This window comes from Hyperolius riggenbachi, chromosome 7, assembly GCF_040937935.1.
Source record: "Hyperolius riggenbachi isolate aHypRig1 chromosome 7, aHypRig1.pri, whole genome shotgun sequence".
In the NCBI taxonomy this organism is placed as follows: Eukaryota; Metazoa; Chordata; class Amphibia; order Anura; family Hyperoliidae; genus Hyperolius; species Hyperolius riggenbachi.
In genome coordinates, this window is record NC_090652.1 from 197,429,202 (window position 1) to 197,455,108 (window position 25,907).

Genomic DNA, 25,907 nt, shown 5'->3' on the forward strand with positions numbered 1-25,907 from the left:
GTGGAAACGAGCCCTGATGGGTTATCTACCCTCAGAATAATCTAGGAATGAAAAAGCACAGCAGTTTTTTCTACAATGTTTTAGCTGCAGAACCAGTATATATTCTGCGTGCAAAGCTTGATTTCTATTTCTCAATTTCTTTGCAGTTAATTGTAAAGTTTTTTTTTTTACAGTTAATTGTGTTTAACCTCTGATCAGTATCATGTATGTAACCCTGGCTTCATTATGATACTTGTATTACTATTACAGGAAGTGTCTAAATTAGGTTATCTACTTCCAGGCTCAAATATGAAGGTTTCCACTTGCTTCTTCAGTTACTAGGGAAACGTCCAGTTTCTAAAGCAACAGGAATTGCTTTATATTACCTAATACTGCATCCAAGCAGCCACGCTAAAATTACCTTCTGAATGAAGATCAAGGAAGGTACTTTAATTATTCAGGGTATCCATTACTAATTAATGAACTGCTTGATTAGTCATACTTGCACAACCTACACGTTGCTGTACAGGCAGGCTTTCTCAACGAAGATAGCTGGAATAGCCAGGGACACAGTAGTTTAGGTATATCTTATAGTTACAGAGATATAGAAAAAGCATTTCAGCGTGATTCACAAGGAATGACAGGAAGAAACTACAATTAAGGTAGGATACTGCACTGCCATATGCATATGGGTACATCAGAAAACTGGTGTGCTTAATCATTTATAACTGCACCACACACATACTGTACCTACCTACATACATACACATACAGTGTTTCTAGAAGAGACCCTTTTTTCCCTTTACATTCATGTGTGTAATTTGCTCTTCAACTGTTGGTTTCCTGATGTTACAAGACATGTACCTATATTATATAGCAGGAATACAAAAGAATGTTAATATGGAAGATACTATTATGATTTGCCTGAACATCATGTACTTAGTGCATTTTTATTTGATTATTTTACTTACTTATTTTAGATTAAATGTTGCATATTTCAAAGGATTTTCTTTTAACTACTTATTGTAGCCATTTTGCTTATTTATTATTGTAATGTCTTGCACCATGTTGGCTAGATTGGTAAACTGCCTTTTCATTAGATTTTTTTTTTTAATCACTTATGCTAGGTACACTCAAATCAATTTCACTTCCAATTGACGGGTAATCTGACAAGAAGTTGTATTATGCGTACATATCAGTTTTCCTATGATGACTTTGCAAAATTGACCCTGTTATCGATCGGGAGCAGGTCGGACATGTCAGAAATAAACTCCCAATCCCATCAATCAGACAGGAAATTGCATCACGTGTATTTAGCAGTTAAAACAAGCCTGCATTAGTTGCAAGAGAGCACACACCAACATTCCTCACACAACAACATTTTAAACCTGAACCCAGGGCCGGATTTGTGGGCAGGCCGAATAGGCCCGGGACTAGGGCGGAGCTTGAGCTGGGGCGGAGTTGCAGCTGACAGATCAGCTGTTCCATAATTACCTCTCTGCGCAGGGACTTCCTGTGGCCGCCTGAGTCTCTCTCACACACGCTGTGTGCAATGACCCATCCCGCCCTCCCTTCTGACAGTGGGGCAGAGAATTTGGACAGACTGTTCCAACTTCCACAAGAGCAGAGGGGTTGATGCTGAAGATGCGGTAGAATCCTCTTCCACACAAATGTCACATTTTCCCTGTCACGGAGGGAAGACTATACCCGCCCTCCTCACAGATCAGGAGTTTGGCCAATAGCAGCAGCAGCAGCTGATGACTAGCCAATGCTGTTGCTGTTGTGGCCATTCAAATGTCCAATAAGAAGTGGAGGGAGGGGCAGCATTTCAAAGAAGCCCGCGCAGTTCTGCACTACAGAAATCACTTGCACTGCAGAGAAGTCAGCTGGGATCACCTCTGCCGTGCACTGTGTGCAGTTCTTCTCTCACATGATGACAGAGTGAGCTGTGCGAGTGAGTGCAGATTCAGGAGGGCCCTCCCCTCCCCCCTCCCCCGTTTTTTTTTTGTTTGTTTGTTATAGCTTTTCAGGGTGAGATTATGTGTTGTTGCATGGAGAGGAGAGTGCTTATTATCAGCATTGCGGTCCTGTTGTAAAAGGAACCCCTGCAGTGAGCTAATTTAAGAATGGGATGCACATCAATCAAGTGTTCCAATGTCTCTGGCACAAACTTGTTTTTATCACTAAGAAAAAGGAAGACCTGATTGATAGTATTCCATCCCACTTGCTGTTAAACTGGTCACTGCTGTTCACTTAAGGCAGCCATACACTGGATGATTTGCCATCAAATCGACCAGCAGATAGAGCCCTCTCTGATCGAATCTGATCAGAAAGGGATTGTATGGCTGCCTTTACTGCAAACAGATTGTGAATCGATTTCAGCATGAAATTGATTCACCATCTGTGGAGCTGCTTTTGTGTTTTGTGTGCGTGCGGTATGCTGTTGGTCAGGGGGCGGCTGGTGATTGTGGGCCTAGGGCGGTAAAGAGTACAAATCCGGCCCTGCCTAAACCTACAAATATCAATTCAAAGTAACAATAAGGATTCTTTGGTGCACAGGCCAGTGGATTCCCCGGCCATTACCCGTGGTCACAATGGCAAACTTTCCCTCCATAATAGATTCTCATTGAAGGTACTGAACAACAGGCAGAAAAAGAAATAAAAAAAAATAGATGTAAGCTTTAACAATGGTAGAGAAAGAACCATCGAAAGTTGATAAGGCAGTCAGACATTACCTGATATCACTGAGGAAGAGCAATCTCGCCATGGTGCGCACCAGTCCAGCACGGTTGTCACTATACAAACAGCTATTTGCGGTGCGTTACACAGTGATTTTGGTGTGTCAGTGTGAAGCAGTACTCTAATTACACTCCCTGATTGATGTATACGTATGTAAGATGTTTTAAAGCACTTTAGGCCTGCAATTTAGCATGAAATGTGATTTCTGCCCTTAAAACGCCGATGTGCGTCAAATCCATATTTTTCCCCGGGACTTTTGGCGTCTATCCCACTCATCCATGCAAAAACTCAGATGTTAGACCCCTTGAAACATCTTTTCCATCACTTTTGTGGCCAGCATAAATGTTTCTAGTTTTCAAAGTTCGCCTCCCATTGAAGTCTGTTGCAGTTTGCGAAAGTTCACAAGTTCACGAGGTTCGGGCTATCTCTAGACATCACACAGCTATTATTATTATTTAGTACTGATATTGCGCCGACATATTACGCAGCGCTGTACAGAGTATATTGTCTTGTCACTCAACTGTCCCTCAGAGGGGCTCACAATCTAATCCCTACCATAGTCTTATGCTAGGTACACACCATACAATTTTGTGTTAGATAGATGTTTGGATAGATAGATTAGATAGATGAATAGATAGATAGATCGATAGATAATTTCCAACATGTCAGATCTTATTTTCGATTGTTTTTCTGATCGATTTCTCATAGAAGTGAATGGAAATATATAAGAAAAGATAACAGAATCGAATCGGAAATCGATTGGATGGAAAATCGACCAAAAAAACGCATTGTGTGTACCCAGCTCCAATCAGTATATTTAGGCAGCACTGCCTCCCAAAACACAATCAGGCAAAGTTTGATACTTGTATTAGCATATTGTTCAATAACCAAGAGGCCTGAATGACAATTGTAGCCCTCAGCCCACATATAAAATACAGCCTCTCCCCCACATATGAAATGCAGCCCTCACCACCGACATATGAAATACAGTCCTCAACCCCACATATGAAATGCCTCCATTACCTCCACATGCAAAATGCAGCCATTAACGTGACATGTGAAATTCAGCAGTCACCACCCTCACATTGGAAATGGCCCGAACAGTTCGCTGGTGAGCAGTATTCTGCGAACATCCGCTGTTCACATTCACGGCAAACAGCGAACATTTGCTGTGTTCGATTTGCCCCCTATACATCATCATTGAGCTAAACTTTGACCCTTTACATCACAGTCAGCAGACACATGGCAGCCAATCAGCTAGCACCCCTTCTTGGACCCCTCACCCCTCTATCAAAAAGCAGTTGCAGTGGCCATATTGAATCAATTCTCTGCTAGATGCTGACTGTTAGTGAGAGCAGGGTCAGACTTGCTGCAAATAGGTAGGGAAATTAATAGCTAGGCCTGTGGTCTTGTTCCTTACTTGCTGTAAAAGTACTCCAAACAGCCCTTTTGAGGGCTAGCACATCGGCCTCCTGTGTTTTTTTGTATGTGACACTCAACAGCCCACTGACACCCAGGTCCCAGAGCTGTGTGCACACTACTGCTGTTGCCTCATTAAGTTGCAGGCACAGAACCACTCCAATGCATTATTATTTCACTGTATGCTGATAGTACTATTGTATCTCTCTGTGTGAGACACTCCATAGCCCACTGACACCCAGAGCTGTGCATAATGTGATTTCTGCCCATTAGGGTTTAAAACCAAACTGTGTGTCAACTCCATAGTTTTTGGTGAGACTTTTGGCATGGGTCCCCCTCTGGCATGCCCCTATCCAGATGTTAGACCACTTGAAACAACCTTTTCATCACTTTTGTGGCCAGAAACAGTGTTTGTAGGTTTTAAAATTTGCCTGCCCATTAAAGTCTATGGCGGTTCGCTAAATACGCCTGTTCGCGAACATTTTGCGGAAGTTTGCCGTTTGCGAACAGAAAATTCTATGTTTGAGACATCTCTACCTCACATATGAAATGCAGAAATCACACTCACATATGAAATGAAGCCATTGCTCCCACATGTGAAATGCAGCACCTACCCTACAAATTAAATGCAGCAATCGCCCCACATGTAAAATGCAGTAATCACCCTTACGTTATTATTAGCTTTATTTATAAATGTATAGACAGCCTTTAACAATAAATAGGAGAATTATTACAGTTTTATTATGCTCAAGCCCACATGAGAGGGTGGCCAATGGGGTCAATTCTTCGGTTGATAATGCAGGGGAGGAGGCATCCTCAATTGTGAGGAGAAAGAGTTTATCAAGATGAACACTTATTGTGTCCCCTTGCTCTACCTGATACCCAAGGTTAACATGAACCTCAACCACCCCCTGGCCATTGTCCACGCCATTGAAGGCCCCACCAAAAGTTTTGGTAAGTGGGTTGACGCTAAACTACAGGACATTGAGGTTGATGCACTAAGCTGCTCTGCTATAGCAGCATGAGTTAAAATCAGCAGCGTGTGTTATGAAATCAATGCATGCACACTACGCGTGGTAGTGCTCATAGCGTGCGCTCCTATGTTACCCGTTATTTCAAGTACCGGGCGCTCCTTACTGATCTGCCGTGAGATGTGAGGGATCCCAAGCGGTATACTTCACTAGACGCTCAAAAATTATCGCAAGCCTTCACATCTCGCAGCAGATCAAAGGAGTGCCTGGTACTTGAAAGCAGCACAGGTAACATAGGAGCGCACATTACGAGCACTACCACGTGTAGCATGCGCACATTGATTTTTTTAAACGGCGCTGCTGATTTTAACTCACGCTGCTATAGCAGTGCAGCTTAGTGCAACCCTATTGTGCCCTCCTTGCCCTTATTTGTTCAGGATACCCGTGATGTGTTGAGGAACTTAGCAGATGTCAGGGTTGAGCCAGAGGATATTCTAGTGGGGATCGACGTGGAGAGTCTCTACATGTGGATCAACATTAGACAGGGTTGGCAGCTGTGGATTTCTTTTTACAGGATGCATATTCCGCTATCCCTGCCCGTAATCTGTTTGTGAGTACAGCTATGAGGTACACTCTGGAGTACATCTGTTTAAATGTTTGGTGGTTCCCACTATAGGCAGGTGCAGGGTATGTCTATGGGAGCTGCCTGCGTACCTGCCTATCCCTGTCTCCATCTAGGCAAGTGGGAGCAACAGGACATGTATCCCTTGGAGGCGTTTGAGGCACACGTTTAAGTGTGGGTCAGGTACATTGTTGATGTGCTGGTTACATGGAGGGGGAGTAAGGGGGGGACTAGAGCGGTTTGTTAGTTTGCTTAACCGCAGCCAGTGTAACATCAATCTCTCGTATGTATGGAACTGCTCTGGGATTTCATTCCTAGATTTGTGGATTTAGATGGAGAATGGTAGTTAACGTATCAAAACCTTCCATACACCAACCACAGGCAACACTCTCTTCCCCACCACCAGCCATCACCCTCGTAGTTTGAAGGAGAGATTCCCCATAGGTCAATTAATGCAGATCCGCCGCAATTGTTCATGGGAGAAAGATTTCACAGGAACACGGAATGTATTGACGCTTTCACAAACGGGGATACAAGTAAGAGACGTGCTACAGCCATGAAAAAGCTGTAAGTATATTTTGACAGGAACTGCTGTTGGGTAGAAGGGATCACAAGAACCCTGGTAATGTGTTACGCTTTTGTAGCCCCTTTAATTCATCATAGGCCTGTCTTAATGACGGACCCAAAGACTGCGTCTGTAGTTGGAGCTCGGCTTATGATGGTGGCACCAAGGGCCCCTAGTCTGAGGAACATGTCATTTCACTCCCTTGTGCCCCCCATAAATAATTCAACATGGTTGGGTGGACGACCACCGAGTAGAGATGTCGCAAACATTACATTTTGGTTTCGCGGACACTGAACTCGAACTTCCATAAAATTTTGAGTTCACTTGAACTGGGCGAACTGCCATAGACTTCAATGGGCAGGCACATTTTAGAACCTACAGGGAGTCTTTCTGGCCACAAAAGTGATGGAAACGTTGTTCCAAGGGGTCCAACACCTGGACTGTGGCATGCCGGAGGGGGGTCCATGCTAAAAGTCCCACCAAAAATGACTTAGTTGACGCAGAGTCGTGTTTTAATCCCTAAATTAAGGGCTGCTTTAAAATGTCTGGAGTGTGTACACGTGGTGGTAGTGTAAGGGTTATGTCCACTTCACACTGACAGACCAAACTCTATGTTTAACGCACTGGAAACAATCGCAAAGAGTTGTTAATAGTTGACACTCTCAGGTGTTAAATGTTAGTCCTCTCGGCGGCAATCTTTGTGTAGTGGTCGCCATGCTTGTGTGTACGTTGACGAGAGTGCAGGTGATGTCGGTTTTCCAGCTCCTATGGTCAGGCGTCCTGTCATAGCTGGTGCGGCCATCTGAGGAGGAGGATTATTGGCACCTCTTTACCATCATGCTGTGGATGCATGCTGTGACAAAATCTGGGGAAAAGCCCACCTCAAAAACCGCACCAAACTGATGGCCTCACGTGCATCCTGATGATCAATGTTGGTATAAAGTGACTCAACATCACATGTAATAAAATACGATCCTGGGGGTATAAAAATACCATTTAGTTTGCCAATATGATCCAAGGAATCTCTCGCATATGAGTCCAACACAACAACATGGGGTTGCAGAAAAAAATCAAGAAAAGCACAACTTTTCTCAATAAGGCTCCCTATACCTGCCACTATCAGCCTACCTGGCATTTTATTTTTGTTTTTATGCACCTTAAGGAGCAAATAAGAAGTGGGTGCCACTGGTTTACTAATCGTCAGATATTGTTTCTCTCTGGTTGAGATGAGATGAGATGAGATCTCTTAGCTGTGTCCAGGAGGTCATCCAATTTCTTCTTGAAGACTTCTGTTGGATTTGTTTTTAGGATCCTGTAAAATTTGGTATTATTAAGTTGTTTACGCGCTTCAGTAATATAATCATCAACAGCCCAAATCACCACATTTCCCCCTTTGTCTGCCTCCCTGATGATGATATCATCCCATTTAGTGAGGGTTTCCAATGCCTTTTTCTCATCTGGAGAAAGATTAGAACCTATACCCCTATTGGTAGGTAATTTTTCTATGTCTCTTCAGAGTTTCATTAATTGCAACTCGGGATGGACCATATATCTATTTACGCGTCCATGCCCAAAGATGTACGTCGGCCTGGCCACTAGACATTTGAAGAAATTTGTTGAGAAACATGTGAGATGAAAAGTGGCAAACAAAATAATGCTAATATAGGAGTTCTGTGGCAGAACACTTTGGAGCCGTACATGGGGGTAATCTGGCTGGATTAAAAAATTAATGGGGATACATAAATTGTTTAACAATAGGAGAGGGGGCAATAGAGAGAAGGCACTTCTCCAGAAAGAATCTCGCTGGATATATACTCTCAATACATTGGCACTTGTTGGTCTAAATAGTGAACTGGACTTTGCCCCTTTTCTCTGAATGGGCCACTGTTCATGTGGTATGCAGCCTCTCACCCTTTCTGAGTGTCTCTTCCCCTTCATCCTCTTGAGGAGATCTGTATACTTCCAATTATTGATAGTGGTCTAAAGTAAAAAGTGTTTCCCCATGCAGCATATTCTCCCCTCCCCATAGTGCAGACATCAACCTCCATCATTAGCGCTTAGTAGCCTTTATCAATGTGCCTCCTCAATGCAGCACATGCCCCCTATGCAGTCACTATCCCAAAATCAATAGTGTCGGTGGGCAAAATGCACTCCCATGCAGCATATTCTCTACCCCTTTACCCCCAAAGTGCAAGTGTAGTTTTTCAGGCCCCTGTTTGTGACACATAGTGGCGGCAGTGTCAAGACTTGGGAGAGGAGGGAAGGTGATTGTACTGGCTTGGACATGCATGGGCCCTCTCAAGAACATGGGGGCAGTCAAGGCTGTGATCACTGCGAGTGTTGGCCCTACGTCCGTGTGTGTGTGCGCTTGTGCGTGTGTATATCCTATTGTGCTACATGTCGCTACTTTAAACTTATAAATAACACTTTTTTTGTTTTACTTTTGCAGAGTCATCATCACCACAAAATGTTTATACTGGAGGAAATGGAGAGAATCAGGAATTTAGCAACTGTCAAAAAAGAGTGAGTCAGAGACATTCAAACCTGTATCGTGCTCCCCGTAATGTTTTGGTTTTAGTGTAAACATTTCTGCATGCGCCAACTGTTTCATTAAATATATAAACCAAAAATATTTTGACAGCATTAATAATTTGTTTTAAGCCCAACGTTGAGTAAAACTTTTACGTAGTATACAGTTGATGGAAAATGTTGTTTTGACCAAATGTTTGTTTCTTAATCAACTATCCATTGTTTTACATATAGTGGATCTGACTAATGTTGTAGTGCATGCCAATTATACTGTAGTGTGAAGACTTGTTTTGACAAATAGTTCTAAGAAATCAGAGTAGAAAACACCTGCTATTTTCCACTCTGACTGGCCAAAAATACTAGCCAATCCGCATAGTGAAAGAGATTTACCAAAACCAATACAGGGTTACAACAAAACTTCAAACCATCAACTAGAATAATTTTTCTTATTGTGTGTCTGCTTCCTATTTATAAAACATAGTCATTTTTCCAACTGAATAAGGGATTTATGGAGTGCAGACCAGACACAACCTGAGGCTCCTACTGCAAGAAAAAACTTTTTTAATTTGTCTGTGTCTTTTTTGGGTGCTGCTGATATACAATACAACCTCATTTCTATCTAAAAGTTGGTATGTAGCTTTCAAAGTGACCAGTCCTCACCACTCTACCTTTTTTTTGTTCTTAACAACATGTTCCCCAGACATACTACGGTAAATCATGGGCATCCCATGCTATTTTGTTGTATTTGGATGCTGTAGTTGAACTCCAGAGGCCCGAAAATGCCACCTAAAATGTGCAACCTTTTAACACCAGTAGTGGTCAGGTTCAATGCCGTTGGAATCCTGAACACTTGGATCCTTCAGCTGAATCATCCTTAAAGGGACTCCGAGCAGTGCAGAAACTATGGAAAGATGCACATCATTTTAAAGCTTTCTTTCTCCTCTTTCCAATGATATATAAACCGCCACCCTACGCCTTTTAGTTTTCTCTATTGTTGCGATTTAAATTGCCGCGGCCGCGATTTCAATAGCGAAAATAGAGAAAACTAAAAGGCGTAGAGCGACGATTTGGGTGTCGCCAGAAAGAGGAGAAAGAGAGCTTTAAAATGATATCCATCTTTCCATAGTTACATTGTATTACACAGGGCGACTTTTTCTGCTGAATTGAGCTGCTGACACTGGGGAAAGTGTCGTCCTGTGTAATACAAGTAACTATGGAAAGATGGATATCATTTTAAAGCTCTCTTTCTCCTCTTTCTGGCGACACGTAAATCGTCACCCTACGCCTTTTAGTTTTCTCTATTTTCGCGATTGAAATCGCGGCCGCTGCAATTTCAATCGCAAAAATAGCAAAAACTAAAAGGCGTAGGGCAGCGGTTTATATATCATTGGAAAGAAAAGAAAGAGAGCTTTAAAATGATATGCATCTTTCCATAGTTTCTGCACTGCTCGGAGTCCCTTTAAAGTGAATGGAAGCACATTCACTCATCCCTAATTGCTATTTCATTGGAGGTAACAAATAGGTATATGTGCCTTAGAATTGATCTATCACATTTGTTCAGTACTGTTCTTCAACTAGCATAAATAGTAAGCACTATCAACATTTTTCAAAGTATAGCTATAGTTTATTTTACTATTTCAAACAGTTTATACAGCTACAAACAATGCAGCATTTTACACTTATGAACTGCAGTCTGCAGTTGGTTCCCGTTGAGATCCCCCGTAGGGACCATGTTATGGCATCTGTTTTTATGCAGAGATCACAATACTTTTTCATGACTTTTGAGTGGGAGTTAAGGTACGGATATCCCTGCACTTCTTCTACAACATCACAAAATAAAGCCGTGTTTTGGAGAGATTTGCATCGAAGTCAACCATAGGTACACTTTCCTGAAAGAAATTTTGAAATGTATTTAATTTTTCTATTTAATCATGCAAAATATTCTATGTATTTTTATTTTAGTACAACTAAGCAAAGACCAAGAAATACGGAATTATGTGGATGTCAGAAGGAAAAAGAAGTAGAATGTTATAAATGTACAGAAACCCAACCATTGCAGGTACATCTTTTTTTAGAAGTAATGGGTTAAATACTAATAAAGATGCATAGCTGTGCTCTGTGGCAATAAAAAAGACTAAAATGTAGACGTAAAATGAAAAATATTAGTTTCAGATGCAGGAAGTTTCTGTTTGCATGCTGCCTGGCATGTGTAGCATAGAGTTCAGTTCTACACAGGGATCCTTGTTGCTGGTGAACTGGCTTTACAACTAACTAACACTGAGGCCTGGGACCAACTAGAGCATTTTTTTTTTTAGCATTTAGGGTTCGCTTTCAATCGCTAGCGATTTCCCTAAACGCTCTGCCAATGTAAATGGATGGAACAGATTCCCCTAGATTGATTGCGATTAGGCAAATTGCAATCGCAAAACTTGCAGCATTTTGTGAGTGTTTCCATTCTAATGTATTGTATAGGAGCAGGGAAATCACACCCAAAATCCCTTGCAAAGTGCTACCACAAATCGCTAGCGATTGCGATAGCACTTTGCGCTTTCTAGCAGGCCCCAGGAGTAAAGTATTATTGCAAACTAATAACTATTTTGTTTTGGAAACTACCTTTATGTCAAAATATCTGTATGTATAAAAACAATAGTATAAAACCGCGCATAAGGATCTTGCGTGAAACCAGTACTATGGTGGAGTGCTGTAATTTAGACCACCCAAAAATCCAAAATGCATACAATCCAATTATTTCAGTGCTCAGTGTTCAAGTGCAGCAGCATCTAATTACTGCATACTCCTCTGATCACATTAACACCGTAAAAAATAAGCAAATTAAAAAAGACAGATCATAGTGTAGACTGAATTATTCACTGCAAAATCAACTTGTATATGCCCACAAAGCATGCAGCCGCAGATTATCACGGGAGTGTGAAAAAAATCAGTCACTAAGATATCGGGGTCACGCCCCCCTTCATTCCCCTGCTCACCAGAATATCTCTTGTATGCAGTTTTATCAAATGATGTCGCTCCCTTTAGCATCCAGACAAGACCATCCAATTGCACCTCAAAGACAAACGCTATCCATGTGTAAAACCAGCGTTGTTTTAATAAGCAGACACTAAAACCTATATGCGTACATTAAAAACCTCTTGTAACAGACATCGCATATTCACCATCTCCTCAAAAGGGGTCCCGGCCACGGCTGCATACAATCTTCCTTCCTTGTGTAAGTCCATCGCGTCTATATTAGCTCCGCCCGACTGGTTTCGTCAGCACTGCTGACACATCAGGGGCTGGAGAGCATGTGCCAGGACTTAGATTAAATAGCTTAGACACCGATGCGTCTAGCGTAAGCACACCCCTCCCCATCCACACTCTAATTGGTTAAAAATTCCCCTTCCTAGCTGTCTATCAAGCGCGTCCTGGAGCCTTTCATCCAGACAGAGTAGATTATCAAAATACACAAAAAATACATAAAAATATACAAACTTTTGCTGCCAAGCATGAGAATGTTCATTCCCTAATGGAATTGGGCCTTAAATAAACTTCTGGATCACGCCGCAACCCACAGTGGCAGTCCTTATGCATTCCACTATTACATCGGTATACCGTAATACTCCCAGTTGAGTGCATATACCTAATTCCATCTATAAACGACGCTTTTTACATAACCCTACACATGCACATATCGATCCCTGATTGCATTGTTGCAGCGTGATCCAAAAGATTCCATATATCGGCAATATAAACCAATAGTCAACTGATGATTAGAGATGGCCCGAACTAGTGTTGGGCGAACAGTGTTCGCCACTGTTCGGGTTCTGCAGAGCATCACCCTGTTCGGGTGATGTTCGAGTTCGGCCGAACACCTGATGGTTTCGGCCAAACTGTTCGGCCATATGGCCGAACTAAGAGCGCATGGCCGAACGTTACCCGAACGTTCGGCTAGCACTGTGATTGGCTGAACGGGTCACGTGTAGTGTTGGGCGAACATCTAGATGTTCGGGTTCGGGCCGAACATGGCCGCGATCTTCGGGTGTTCGAGCCGAACTCCGAACATAATGGAAGTCAATGGGGACCCGAACTTTCGTGCTTTGTAAAGCCTCCTTATATGCTACATACCCCAAATTTACAGGGTATGTGCACCTTGGGAGTGGGTACAAGAGGAAAAAAAAATAGCAAAAAGAGCTTATAGTTTTTGAGAAAATCGATTTTAAAGTTTCAAAGGGAAAACTGTCTTTTAAATGCGGGAAATGTCTGTTTTCTTTGCACAGGTAGCATGCATTTTGCTGCCATGCAGTCATAAATGTAATAAAGATAAGAGGTTCCATAAACAGGGACCGGCAACGCTAACCCAGCAGCAGCACACGTGATGGAACAGGAGGAGGGTGGCGCAGGAGGAGAAGGCCACGCTTTGAGACACAACAACCCAGGCCTTGCATGAGGACAAGAAGCGTGCGGATAGCAATTTGCATTTTGTCGCCATGCAGTCATAAATGTAATACAGATGAGAGGTTCAATGAACAGGGACCGGAAACGCTAACCCATCACAGATGTTCATTGTTCATGTTACTTGGTTGGGGTCCGGGAGTGTTGCGTAGTCGTTTCCAATCCAGGATTGATTCATTTTAATTTGAGTCAGACGGTCTGCATTTTCTGTGGAGAGGCGGATACGCCGATCTGTGACGATGCCTCCGGCAGCACTGAAACAGCGTTCCGACATACTGCTGGCTGCCGGGCAAGCCAGCACCTCTATTGCGTACATTGCCAGTTTGTGCCAGGTGTCTAGCTTCGATACCCAATAGTTGAAGGGTGCAGATGGATTGTTCAACACAGCTATGCCATCTGACATGTAGTCCTTGACCATCTTCTCCAGGCGATTGGTGTTGGAGGTGGATCTGCACGCTTGCTGTTCTGTGTGCTGCTGCATGGGTGTCAGAAAATGTTCCCACTCCAAGGACACTGCCGATACCATTCCCTTTTGGGCACTAGCTGCGGCTTGTGTTGTTTGCTGCCCTCCTGGTCGTCCTGGGTTTGCGGAAGTCAGTCTGTCGGCGTACAACTGGCTAGAGGAGGGGGAGGATGTCAATCTCCTCTTTAAAGTCTCCACAAGGGCCTGCTGGTATTCTTCCATTTTGACCTGTCGGACTCTTTCTTCAAGCAGTTTTGGAACATTGTGTTTGTACCGTGGATCCAGAAGGGTATAAACCCAGTAATTGGTGTTGTCCAGAATGCGCACAATGCGTGGGTCGCGTTCAATGCAGTCCTAGGCCGAAGAGGTCATAGCCTAGGGTCACAAAAACCAGTTTATTTGGGCTATTTCAATGGTAGTGATGGTGACGTACATAAATCTCAGCCATGGCCGTTAGCAACGTCTGAATTTCACGAAATGTCTCATGCAGGTAGAAGACATATTGTTAGACTTGGATTCCAAAGATGGGGTCCCTACATCTCTGCAAACCAGAGTTACAGGGCTCCAAAATTGGTAAAATCCCCCATAGGCTTTAATTGGGCCTACTATTTACCGTTCCAAAATCTCACACCATTTCAAAGGGCAATGGCTCAGCAGTGGCAAAACTCACCAGTCATGATCCCCCTAAGGGTCCCTACAATGCTAGAAAATTTGGTACTGCTGAGCCATTGCCCTTTGAAAAGATGTGAGATTTTGGAAAGCTCTAATACCTGGAGCCACACCTAATTGAGTGAAATACACATCACTGCTGGAGGACCCGCCCACCCTCCCTCCTCCAAGCAAGGTCCTTTATACCATTTGCCTACCTACACTAATTAGTTATGGGACAGCTGCTACACACTCTGCTAGGGAGATTCCGGTAGGAGGGAGGAGGGAGGGTGCAATTAAAATCTCCCTAGCAGAGTGTGTACCAGCTGTCCCATAATTAATTAGTGTAGGCAGACAACTGAGTAAAATGGTATAAAGGACCTAGCTTGAAGGGAGGGTGGGCGGGTTCTCTAGCACTGAGAGCAGTGTTTGACAATAACATGTCTGCTGACAGTGATATGGAGGGTCAAAATTTTGCTCTAATAGAGCATTATGGGGCGAATCGAACTTCCGCAAAAGTTCGCCTGATGCAGGCGAACGCGAACCCCCAAAGTTCGCCTGGAACCGTTCGCAGGTGAACCGTTCGGCCCAACTCTATTAGCAACGTGGTGTGTGACAATGGCAGCAATCTCCTTTCCGCGTTGAATTTGGGAAAGCTGACACATGTACCCTGCATGGCACATGTGCTGAATCTAGTCATTCAAAGATTTGTGTCGAAGTACCCAGGCTTAGAGGACGTCCTGAAGCAGGCCAGGAAGTTGTGTGGGCATTTCAGGCGGTCTTACACGGCCATGGCACGCTTTGCGGACATTCAGCGGAGAAACAACTTGCCGGTGAGATGCTTGATATGTGATAACCTGACTCACTGGAATTCGACCCTGGTCATGTTCTCTCGCCTGCTAGAACAGGAGAAAGCAATAACCCAGTACCTGTACAATTACAGTAGAAGAACACAATCTGGAGAGATGTGGATGTTGTGGCCCAACAACTGGACACTGATGCGAAATGCATGCAGGCTCATGCGGCCGTTTGAGGAGGTGACCAACCTGGTGAGTCGCAGTGAAGGCACCATCAGCGACTTAATCCCCTACGCTTACTTCCTGGAGCGTGCCGTGCGTAGAGTGGTGGATCAAGCTGTGGAGGAGCGTGAAGAAGAACAGTTATGGCAGGAAGGGCCTTGGGAGCAATTTTCATCAGAACTAGATGTTTCCTCAACACCTGCGGCAGCACAGAGGGGGGAGGAGAAGGAAGAGTTGTGTGGAGAAGAGGAGTCAGACTCGGATGATGAGGAAGGTGTTTCTTTGGAGGAGGAGGAGGAGGCGGCGGCACAAGAACAACTGCAGCAGGCATTGCAGAGGGCTTGTGCTGCTCGACGTTCCCATGGTATTGTTCGTGACTGGGGGGAGGAGGAGGACTTACGTGATGTCACTGAGGAAGAGCAAGAGGAGATGGATAGTACGTCTGGATCCAACTTTGTGCAGATGGCGTCTTTCATGCTGTCCAGCCTGTTGAGGGACCCCCGTATAAAAAAACTCAAGGGGAATGAGCTGTACTGGGTGGCCACACTACTAGACCCTCGGTATAGGCACAAAGTGGCGGACATGTTACCAACTCACTAGAAGGCAGAAAGGATGCAGCACATGCAGAACAAGCTGGCAAGTATGCTTTACAAATGCGTATAAGGGTGATGTCACAGCACAATGCAATAAAGGTACCACTGCCAGTAATCCTCCTCCCATATCCACGCAGGGATATGGACGCTACAGCGATCTCATGGTGATGTCGGACATGCGGACATTCTTTAGTCCAATGCCTCGCCTTAGTGCTTCCGGATCCACCCTCCACCAACGCCTGGACCAACAGGTAGCCGACTACCTGGCCCTAAGTGTGGATGTAGACACTGTGAGCAGCGATGAACCCTTGGACTACTGGGTGCGCAGGCTTGACCTGTGGCCAGAGCTGTCCCAATTTGCCATCCAACTTCTGTCTTGCCCTGCCTCAAGCGTCCTGTCAGAAAGGACCTTCAGCGCAGCTGGAGGCATTGTTACTGAAAAGAGAAGTCGCCTAAGTCACAAAAGTGTTCAGTACCTGACCTTTATCAAAATGAATGAGGCATGGATCCCGGAGGGCTACTGCCCGTCCAAAGACTAAGTCAGTCCCCACACACAGCATCACTGCCTGCACGCCGTGTGACTGGCTGCCTGCCCCAAGACTAAGTCGCTCCCCACACTGCACCTCTGCCCGCAGGCCGCTTGACTGCCTTCTCCACCACCACCAACAGCTTCCAGGACTCCAGGCGGATTCCTGAATTTTTAAGGCTGCTGCTAGCAGCGGCCGCTATAATAATTTTTCTGGTTTGTGTACATGCCTGCCTAATTTTTCTGGCTGCACTCTGGGGGGCTGCAACAACAAAACAAAAGGCATGTACATGTACCCATTCCCCTTCATGATCATTACCTTGCCACGGTGAAGGGGCTTGCATATCACAATGAAGCAATGACCGCCGGCTATATGAGTGTCTCGGGGGTTGGCACACCAAAGATAATAAGGTCGTTGCTTCATTGTGGTCAGACCAAATTTGATCAGCTGGACAGTCACTGTTGTTCTATCATTGAGCTTCCACAGCCTGGCGACCATATGGGCTTGAAAACCACAGCCTGCACTCTGGCCATGGTGCGCACCAGTCCAGCACGGCCGTCACAACGCAAACAGCTGTTTGCAGTGCGTTACACAGTGAGTTTGGTGTGTCAGTGTGAAGCAATACTCTAATTACACTCCCTGATTGATGTACACATATGCAAGATGTTTTAAAGCACTTTAGTCCTGCAAATTTAGCATTCAATGTGATTTCTGCCCTTAAAACGCTGCTTTGTGTCCAATCCAGATTTTTCCCCGGGACTTTTGGCATCTATCCTACTCATCCATGCCCCCTCCAGGTGTTAAACATCTTTTCCATCACTTTTGGGGCCAGCATAATTTTTTCCAGTTTTCAAAGTTCGCCTCCCCATTGAAGTCTATTGCGGTTCGCGAAAGTTCTTTTGCGGTAGGTTTGCGAACCGGGTTCACGAACCTAAAATCGGAGGTTCTGGCCATCTCTACTGATGATCTAATTTTTGATCACATATACAATACCACTCGCATAAATTAACATTTTATATTTATTTATTTATTTACTTAAGTATTTATATAGCGCCAACATATTACACAGCGCTGTACAGAGTATATATTGTCTCTTCACTAACTGTCCCTCAGAAGGGCTCACAATCTAGTTCCTACCATAGTCATATGTCTATGCATGTATCGTGTAGTGCATGTATCATAGTCTAGGGCCAATTTAGGGGGAAGCTAATGAACTTATCTGTATGTTTTTGGAATGTGGGAGGAAACCGGAGTGCCCGGAGGAAACCCACGCAGACACAGGGAGAACATACAAACTCCTTGCAGATGTTGACCTTGCTGGGATTCGAACCGGGAACCCAGTGTAGCAAGACAAGAGTGCTAACCACTATGCCACCGTGCTGCCCCATTTATATTTTATATCTAAATAGCATGCATATTTAACGACCATAAACATTCGCCATATCCTTATTGCCATATACTGCTATTAATCTATTGTTCAATCACATAAATTATTATGCTTTTACACCTTATATTTTACACCTTTTATAAATCCAATATAACCAAATAGCATAATTTAAAGTTAATATCATAATTCGTAATGCAAAATTACTAACCCGTGTATTCCTAAACGCTTACATAACCCATTTTTTATTAACTCTCTATCTACACCACTATTTTTGCGCTACACTTTTATATTACCCTGCTGTATTAAAAATTACCAACTACATCCCTACAAATGCTATAAAGATTTTATACAATCTCATATATACTTGCAGATGCAAATTATACATGATACCCCACACCTCCATGTGAACCCTTCTCACCTACACTCCTACAGAACAGGGTGTATACTCCCCTAGCTTTATTTTATTATTATTACAAATCAATGTACATCATAGTGTTCCCCATTAACACAAAATCAAACGGAAAAAAAATGAAGAATAGACACCAATAAGGTTGCATATTATTATGTGATCAAATCCCTCAATCATTTGTCAAAAATATCATATCAATATTCAGTCCATCAGGTTCAAGGGTGTTATAATTTAAGTAGGCCTCAGTTACTTGGCCTGAGTTTTATGTAAAAGGCTTGTCCGCAGTGTATGCCTTTAAAATAAATAGAGGTTTTGTGATGAAGGCAGAGGCATCTCAGGGTCTGCGTGTAGCAGAGGATACACGCAGATACTGAGAACATGTTCCTAAAAGAAGGCCATCGGACTACTCTGACCTCAACCACAGGAACAGAAAACATTGGCCATGTTTACTAAACATCCACGGTCCTGCATACAGGCCAAATGCCTCATTGATTATTAATCAAGTAGGTGTGTATGATGACACCACGAGTGGGTCCACCAATAATCTGGTCTAGGGGGTGGCGAAGATGATGTCATATTTAACTCTTTCCTAGTCAGTATTAAAGGCTGAGGGAGCTACGAGAGGTCACTTCTGCTTCTGCTTCTTCCTTCTGCACTAGCTAGCAAGGCTGACTGGGACGACTTCTAAGCATGTTCTTCCTTTCTGTAATCTGATATAATGTATGCTGTACATAGGTAGTTTAGTGTAACGTAGTTAGGAAGAAGGTACCTGATAGACTCCAGCAGGGAGTCTAATCACGAGCTTGTAATGCAACATGAAGATTGGCATGGCTAGGATATGATGTATGTATCTATCTGTATTCCTGTTTCCTGAATAAATAACGTAAACATTGAAGAAGCCTGAGAAAGTCTATATCCTGTTTGCGGTGTGGAGAGTCAAGTGATCTCACAGTCTGTGAGAGGATGGTGTCGAAGCAAGGTGATTAGAACAGTTTATAACAGTGGTGCTGAAATCCTTCCCTGCCTAGCAATACAGGCAGACGGGGCCGGGGCCGAAGAAAGTGGTTTCAAGATATTCCACAGCAAAACAAGCGGAATAGACGGACACGGACTGTAAAGCTTATCAAGCTGATACTGATAAGCTGGGGTGAGTGTGTGGGAGCCGAGCACACACGGGCTGCAATTCGAGGGAACCAGCGGCGACACTCGTGGATGTTAAACTTTGACTGTAAGTGCACATCAGTCATAGCCTAAACCGGATCGCAGGTGACTGGAACGCTCCGAGGCCGGCTGGCAGCTGCCGCTGGATATCGATCCGCTGAGCCAGTGTGGGTACACAGAGATGACGCTCAGGAGTTCCAGAGATCCACTCAGTGTCGTGAAAAAGTTGCCATAAGCTGGTCGAATTCGCAGGCTTACGAAGTCCTCTGCTCAGGCAAGTATGTTTTACGTTGTTATGTTGCATTATCTTTATTGTATGAGAGGAGGATAATGTGTTCTGTGTTTTGTGTTAATTGCAGCGTGGAGGCTGCGGGTTTCGCATCTTGTAAATACAGAATGTGTTTTCAGAGTTTATGCGCTTTGATTGTTTCTTAGGATTCGATGTTCCTGTGTGGCAGATGTTTTGTTTTCTCTCTCTCTGGGTTTTGTTTTGTTTTTCTCTCCCTGTCCAGAGACTGGGCAGGATGATAGATAAAGGGGGGGGGGTCCCCCGCGGCAGAGGGAAACCAACAGTGTTAGTGGTGGACAGGGGAGAGAGGTAGCCGAGTAGACAGGAGAGGGAAGGAGAGAACAGTTGTAAAACTTAGAAGTAAGTTTTTTCTCGGTGAGCTGTTTTTTTTCTTTTTTCTTTTTTTTCGGGGAGCTGGGTGGACAGCCCTTGTCTCTGGGTAGCTGTGTAAGTTCGCATAGTGACAGCTGAGATAATGGGTGAGGTTTTTGTTTGTCTTTCCTCCGTGCGTTTCCAGTCAGAGTTGCTAACATGCTTGTACATATCCGCATCTGTTATGTTGTTCAGCCAGCTCGTCTGTTGTTCGTCTAAGCAGTACTAGCCGTTAATGTGGTTTAGAGTCATGCGGCGTGCTGTAGTAGTTCTGAGTTATGGCTGAGATAAGCTGCAGGTGATTTGTGGAGAGAGGGAGTTTTCCACGTCCCAAGGATTTCTCCTTGGGTTTTTACGGACATCCAGGAATGTATGATTTTTTTTTTACTCTGCATTGTGGATAGATGCTTTGTAATTATGCATAAAATGTTTGTTCTGTTTGTATTTTGTTTTATCTCCTAAGATATAGGAACGAGAGGCTGCTATGGGAGCAGCCATCTTAGCTGGCAGTCCAGGACTCAAAATGGCGGCAGTGGAGAGAGCCCGCCCCCGAGAGTCATGGCCCCCACACGTCATGGCAGGGGGGGAGGAGGGGCTGGGGGATCCACGTCACGTCAGGCTGTGCTCGCGGCTCCGGGCAGAGCAGCTGAAAGGGAGGGGGGTAGAAATACAGAGACATGCTACTGTGTGTCTCGGGTCTCAAAGTATTTCCCCAGAGGTTTTCCCTGAGTCCGTGGAAAGGAATGCCAGGATACGTGCAACAAGCTATTACTGTATGATTAGCAGGAGCACGGATAGGAAAAGTGTCCCAGCTAGGTGCAGGGACACACGTAGCAGTGCAGGTCAGGGAAGTGTCTGTACTGAGTTGCTTACGGGATTATTCCTGTAAGTGGGGCACCTTAATGGGTGGTGCAGCATGAGTTCCCAATAGAGTATAGGGGGGGACAGGGCATCAGGGGGGTGCCGGAGTTGGAAAAAAGGGAGTTGACCAATTCGGGTTTCCGTCGCCGCTTCTGCAGAGCGGTAACGTTTTTTTCCGGTTTTTGTCGTGGACAGGGCCAGAGCTTGACTGAGTGGTCTATGCTGGGCTGGGGCTGTTTTTTTTTGTGCGTTTTTTTTCGTCCACTGATTGGTCAAATATGTTTTTTCCAGCTCCTATCAATTGTAACACAAAGAACAAAAACTGACCGCAGTTCTTGGGGCAATTATACAGATGATAGAATTGCCATGTACAGAGTGACAGTGTATCAGTACGCTGTTTGCCATGTGACTTCCTACCATGTGGGTATTCAGGGATCTGCATACAGGCATGCGACGCTGGTATGCTTAGCCCTGCACCCTGTGTAGTTTAAGTGCAAAGTGCTCCTTCCTACAGGGAGGCAGCCGTTTTTTTTGGTAGTCTAGGTAGTGGCACGGCAAACATTGATCAGAGGGTACAACACACAGAACTTCTAGCAGAGCTGGTATCGCGAGGAAGTTCTAGATAAGTAAATGCGATAATGAGTAAGAGCATTGAAGGCTCACCTGCAAAGCAGCATCAGGTGTGGCATCCGTAATCTGTGCATGCGACGGCCCCGCATGGACAGATGAGGGGGGATGTGGAGTGAGCTGCAATGGGGTGAGAGCTTCCAAAGGTAAAGCGAGCTTCCAAAGGTGAAGTCCGCGGGAGCATATTTTAAACTGTTAAGTACTGAGGATAGTACTGAGGTAGGGGGGTGAAGTTTAACTCCAATCTACCAATAAGAGTAAACAGAGTTCATGAGAACCATAAAACAACGAGATCAATTACGGTATATATTGATCATTTTAAAGGGTAAAGAATACAAGCCGCAGGGCGAATCCCAAATCATTAATAAGAATTGATGTGTTTGTATTTCGATTTCAGGTGTTTGGCAATATGGAATGGAGACAGCTGCAGTGCTGGCAGCAAGGATGGAGATATCAGTCGGATAAGCGAAAGGTTCCAGATGCCAATCTAAGCTTGGAGGAACACGAGATTCCTGAAATCGGAAAGAGACTAAAACACGAGATTCCTGAAATCGGAAAGAGACTAAAACACGAGATTCCTGAAATTGGAAAGAGACTAAAACACGAGATTTCGGAGATCGGAAAGAGACTAACAAAACTGTCTGAGCAAAGCATAATGCAAAGTGCTAATGTTTTTCTTTCCCAAGGTGGTGCTTTTATAATGAAGAGTACCATGCTGATGGTGATCCTAGGTTGCCATTCCGTCCTAGGAGAACGAAGAGAGGACATTCTCATGTATAATAAGGGGTTAATGAGAATGCAAGGCCCAAGCATGTTAATGTTGGGTGACAAAGGTACTGATCCTTTCACACCTCCCTCTGATTGGCACAGATGGACCAAGCAGGGATGGAGGGAAAGAGCACTTGTGCCAGGAGAAAACAAATTTCATGGCACAATGTGGGTGAAAGGTTTGAAGGGTCAGGTGTGCGGGCAGTGGGGATTGAATGGCAGTGTAAATCTGCTATTTAATACCACACTCCCAGAATCGACGCACCGATCCAAAGGTTTGTTAAAAGGTACATTGCAGTACAATGGGTACGTGCAAAAGGTGGAGTGTGTGATTCAGGGGTACCTTGTCTTGGTTATGCAGAGTGAGATGGTTCCAGATTGGAGAGGAACGAGTAGGAGGCGTCAATTCTCCTGCCGGAGAGACGCGGGGGACAACATCACACTCTGGAGCTACCAACAGAGAGTGCCTCTGAAACAACTTTACACACGTAAAGGCTGGAAAGCCGAGGGTGGGTGGTTCTCGAAACAAGAAGTAAAAATCGAGATCAAGCCACATTTCCAGGTGACAAAGAGGGTGGGGAGAGCGGTCCCGGGGGAGGGAAAGCCCACACAGGGAACCCCATTCACACCACACGGGTCACAACAGGGGACGATATTACACAGTCCATATGCAACAGCTTATCCTCATGATAGTTGGGTAAGTGAAGAGGTACTCTTAATCGAACGATTGCAGAGAGTACAATCTTCCCGACCTCAGGTACATAGTGTGCCTCAGGACATAAGGGGGGAAGAGGTCCAATCAGGACAGCTGGGGACATATTTTGTCAGCGAGAGATTGGACAAGGGGAGGTATATTAATTTTTCTGGAGAAGGATCTTTTGCATGGCAGCTTCGAGATGTTTGGGTGAACAAATGGAAACGGTGCAACATTCCTTTAGGCACCGCCACTTCCTTAGTTCCCACCTCAACCCGGGTCTTACACCAGGACCTGAGAGGTCAACCTTTTTTGGTGCTAGACGGGGAGGTGAAGCAAGTAGAGTTGTCCTCATGCGGGCAATTCTTGCAGAAGTACCTGCGTTGGCCGGGGCAAGTCAAATTTAGTGAAGAAGCCTGCAGGCTCAATAACGCAGAATGCGAGGCTACCATTCAAAAGATCCACCCTGAAGCCCAACCGATAGTTCCGGTGGCGGAAGGAAAGGTTTGGTTTTTTAACATAAGTTCTAATGATACATTCAAGGAATATTCTCATAATTGTTCCGATAAGGGGGAGTTTCCAAGGGGAACATATTGTGGGAGCGGAGATCCCATATGGATCCAGTCATCCAGGTTGTATGACGTTGTTTCTCAAATTGTTAAGAGAACTCAAAAGTGCAAAGTTTCATGGGTAGTTTCCGTCCTGAAAGAGAACATGACATGGGACAAAGGGGAACAGGTTTTGATCCAAGACGACCACATTTTGTTACAAAGGTTAAACAAACAGTACACTAAGTTAGAGGTAAGATTTCACCATGATACAGGTGATCTTCACGAGGTAGAATACAAAAATGAGCAGGTGAGTTCCAGTCTGACCTGGTGGACAAAGGTTCCGGTGATGTTCCAGGGACACTCGGACTGGGCCTCTGCGGTTCCAAAGTTCTTTCTACACCCACTGGTCGTCTGGATGGGGATGACAACTTTAGGCATCATTATCCAGGTGAGGTTGCGTGTTAAAATTACGTAAAACAAATTAACCTGGTCCAGAGATTGGTGCCTCATAAACAATCTCCTGAACCGATATTTTCAAATTAAGGGATATACAGGGTTACGGGTATAGGTTTAGTAGCAGTGGCGTAGCTAAGGAGCTGTGGGCCCCGATGCAAGTTTTACAATGGGGCCCCCCATGCACTCTATACATAGCAATTGAAACGGCGCACTAAAAGCTGCCAATGGCAACTACAATGTCAGATGTGCAAGAAGGGGATGGGGAATAGTTTGTTAATGATTACCACTATTCAAAGTATCTATAGAAGTGATTATTATGAGCACAGGACCAATAGAGAGCTAATACTGTAGTTGAGGGAGGGCCATTCGGGGCCCCTCTGGCCCAAGGGCCCCGATGCGGTCGCTACCGCTGCACCCCCTATTGCTACGCCCCTGTTTAGTAGTACCTGTGATGGAGCTGATTGTATAAAGGCGTTCTTTTAGAAGGCACCTGGCACTGCTCTCTTGAGTAACAACCAAACGAGTTTCACTTTTCTGTGGTCATGCAAGTTTGTGAGTGATACGGAAGTGACGCAAATGTTGAGCATGTGGTATAGAGGGACTTAGAAGTAGGGCCTCCCCAGAGAGCCTGGTTACAGGAAGACCAAGAGGTCTTGCTCTCTCTCTTCCAGGGGTAATCGCCGAGAGCAGAGAAGTTGTGTGAGCACGAACATCGAGAAGTGAAACATAAAAGAAAAGAAACCAGGTACTGGGAGGTTCAGACGCTGGGATCTGCGGGTCAAGCCGTTTTAGGGGGGATTGTTATAATTTAAGTAGGCCTCAGTTACTTGGCCTGAGTTTTATGTAAAAGGCTTGTCCGCAGTGTATGCCTTTAAAATAAATAGAGGTTTTGTGATGAAGGCAGAGGCATCTCAGGGTCTGCGTGTAGCAGAGGATACACGCAGATACTGAGAACATGTTCCTAAAAGAAGGCCATCGGACTACTCTGACCTCAACCACAGGAACAGAAAACATTGGCCATGTTTACTAAACATCCACGGTCCTGCATATAGGCCAAATGCCTCATTGATTATTAATCAAGTAGGTGTGTATGATGACACCACGAGTGGGTCCACCAATAATCTGGTCTAGGGGGTGGCGAAGATGATGTCATATTTAACTCTTTCCTAGTCAGTATTAAAGGCTGAGGGAGCTACGAGAGGTCACTTCTGCTTCTGCTTCTTCCTTCTGCACTAGCTAGCAAGGCTGACTGGGACGACTTCTAAGCATGTTCTTCCTTTCTGTAATCTGATATAATGTATGCTGTACATAGGTAGTTTAGTGTAACGTAGTTAGGAAGAAGGTACCTGATAGACTCCAGCAGGGAGTCTAATCACGAGCTTGTAATGCAACATGAAGATTGGCATGGCTAGGATATGATGTATGTATCTATCTGTATTCCTGTTTCCTGAATAAATAACGTAAACGTTGAAGAAGCCTGACAAAGTCTATATCCTGTTTGCGGTGTGGAGAGTCAAGTGATCTCACAGTCTGTGAGACGATGGTGTCGAAGCAAGGTAATTAGAACAGTTTATAACAAAGGGTTCTTAATGTATATACAGTATCCATTTTGTTTCCTTTTTACTAACTTCTTATAATTTATGACACCCTCTCCAATTAGGTTCAAGTTTTTCTATAGCACACACCTTCATATTGACTGGATTACAAGCATGTTTCCCGTTAAAGTGTCGAGAAACACTGTGATTGTCAGGTCCTTTATTTATTTTGTTTATATGTTCTCCTATACGATCTTTAAGTAGGTGTGTGGTT

The 25,907-nt window shown here is 44.4% G+C and overlaps 1 protein-coding gene across 2 annotated transcripts in view; it reads left to right on the forward strand.

The window, feature by feature from the left end:
• Positions 1-255: 255 nt before the first annotated feature.
• The window catches only part of DYTN (dystrotelin), a 70,715-nt gene continuing 45,063 nt past the window's right edge, over positions 256-25,907 (forward strand). Inside the window, exons 1-3 of one of the 2 annotated variants that reach the window (XM_068246926.1) lie at positions 256-423; positions 8,745-8,818; positions 10,787-10,883. In XM_068246926.1, the coding sequence (XP_068103027.1) occupies positions 8,763-8,818; positions 10,787-10,883 (153 nt within the window). In that variant the 5' untranslated portion in view covers positions 256-423; positions 8,745-8,762. The remainder of the gene's footprint in view (positions 424-8,744; positions 8,819-10,786; positions 10,884-25,907) is intronic. The other variant, XM_068246925.1, reaches the window with a different exon arrangement.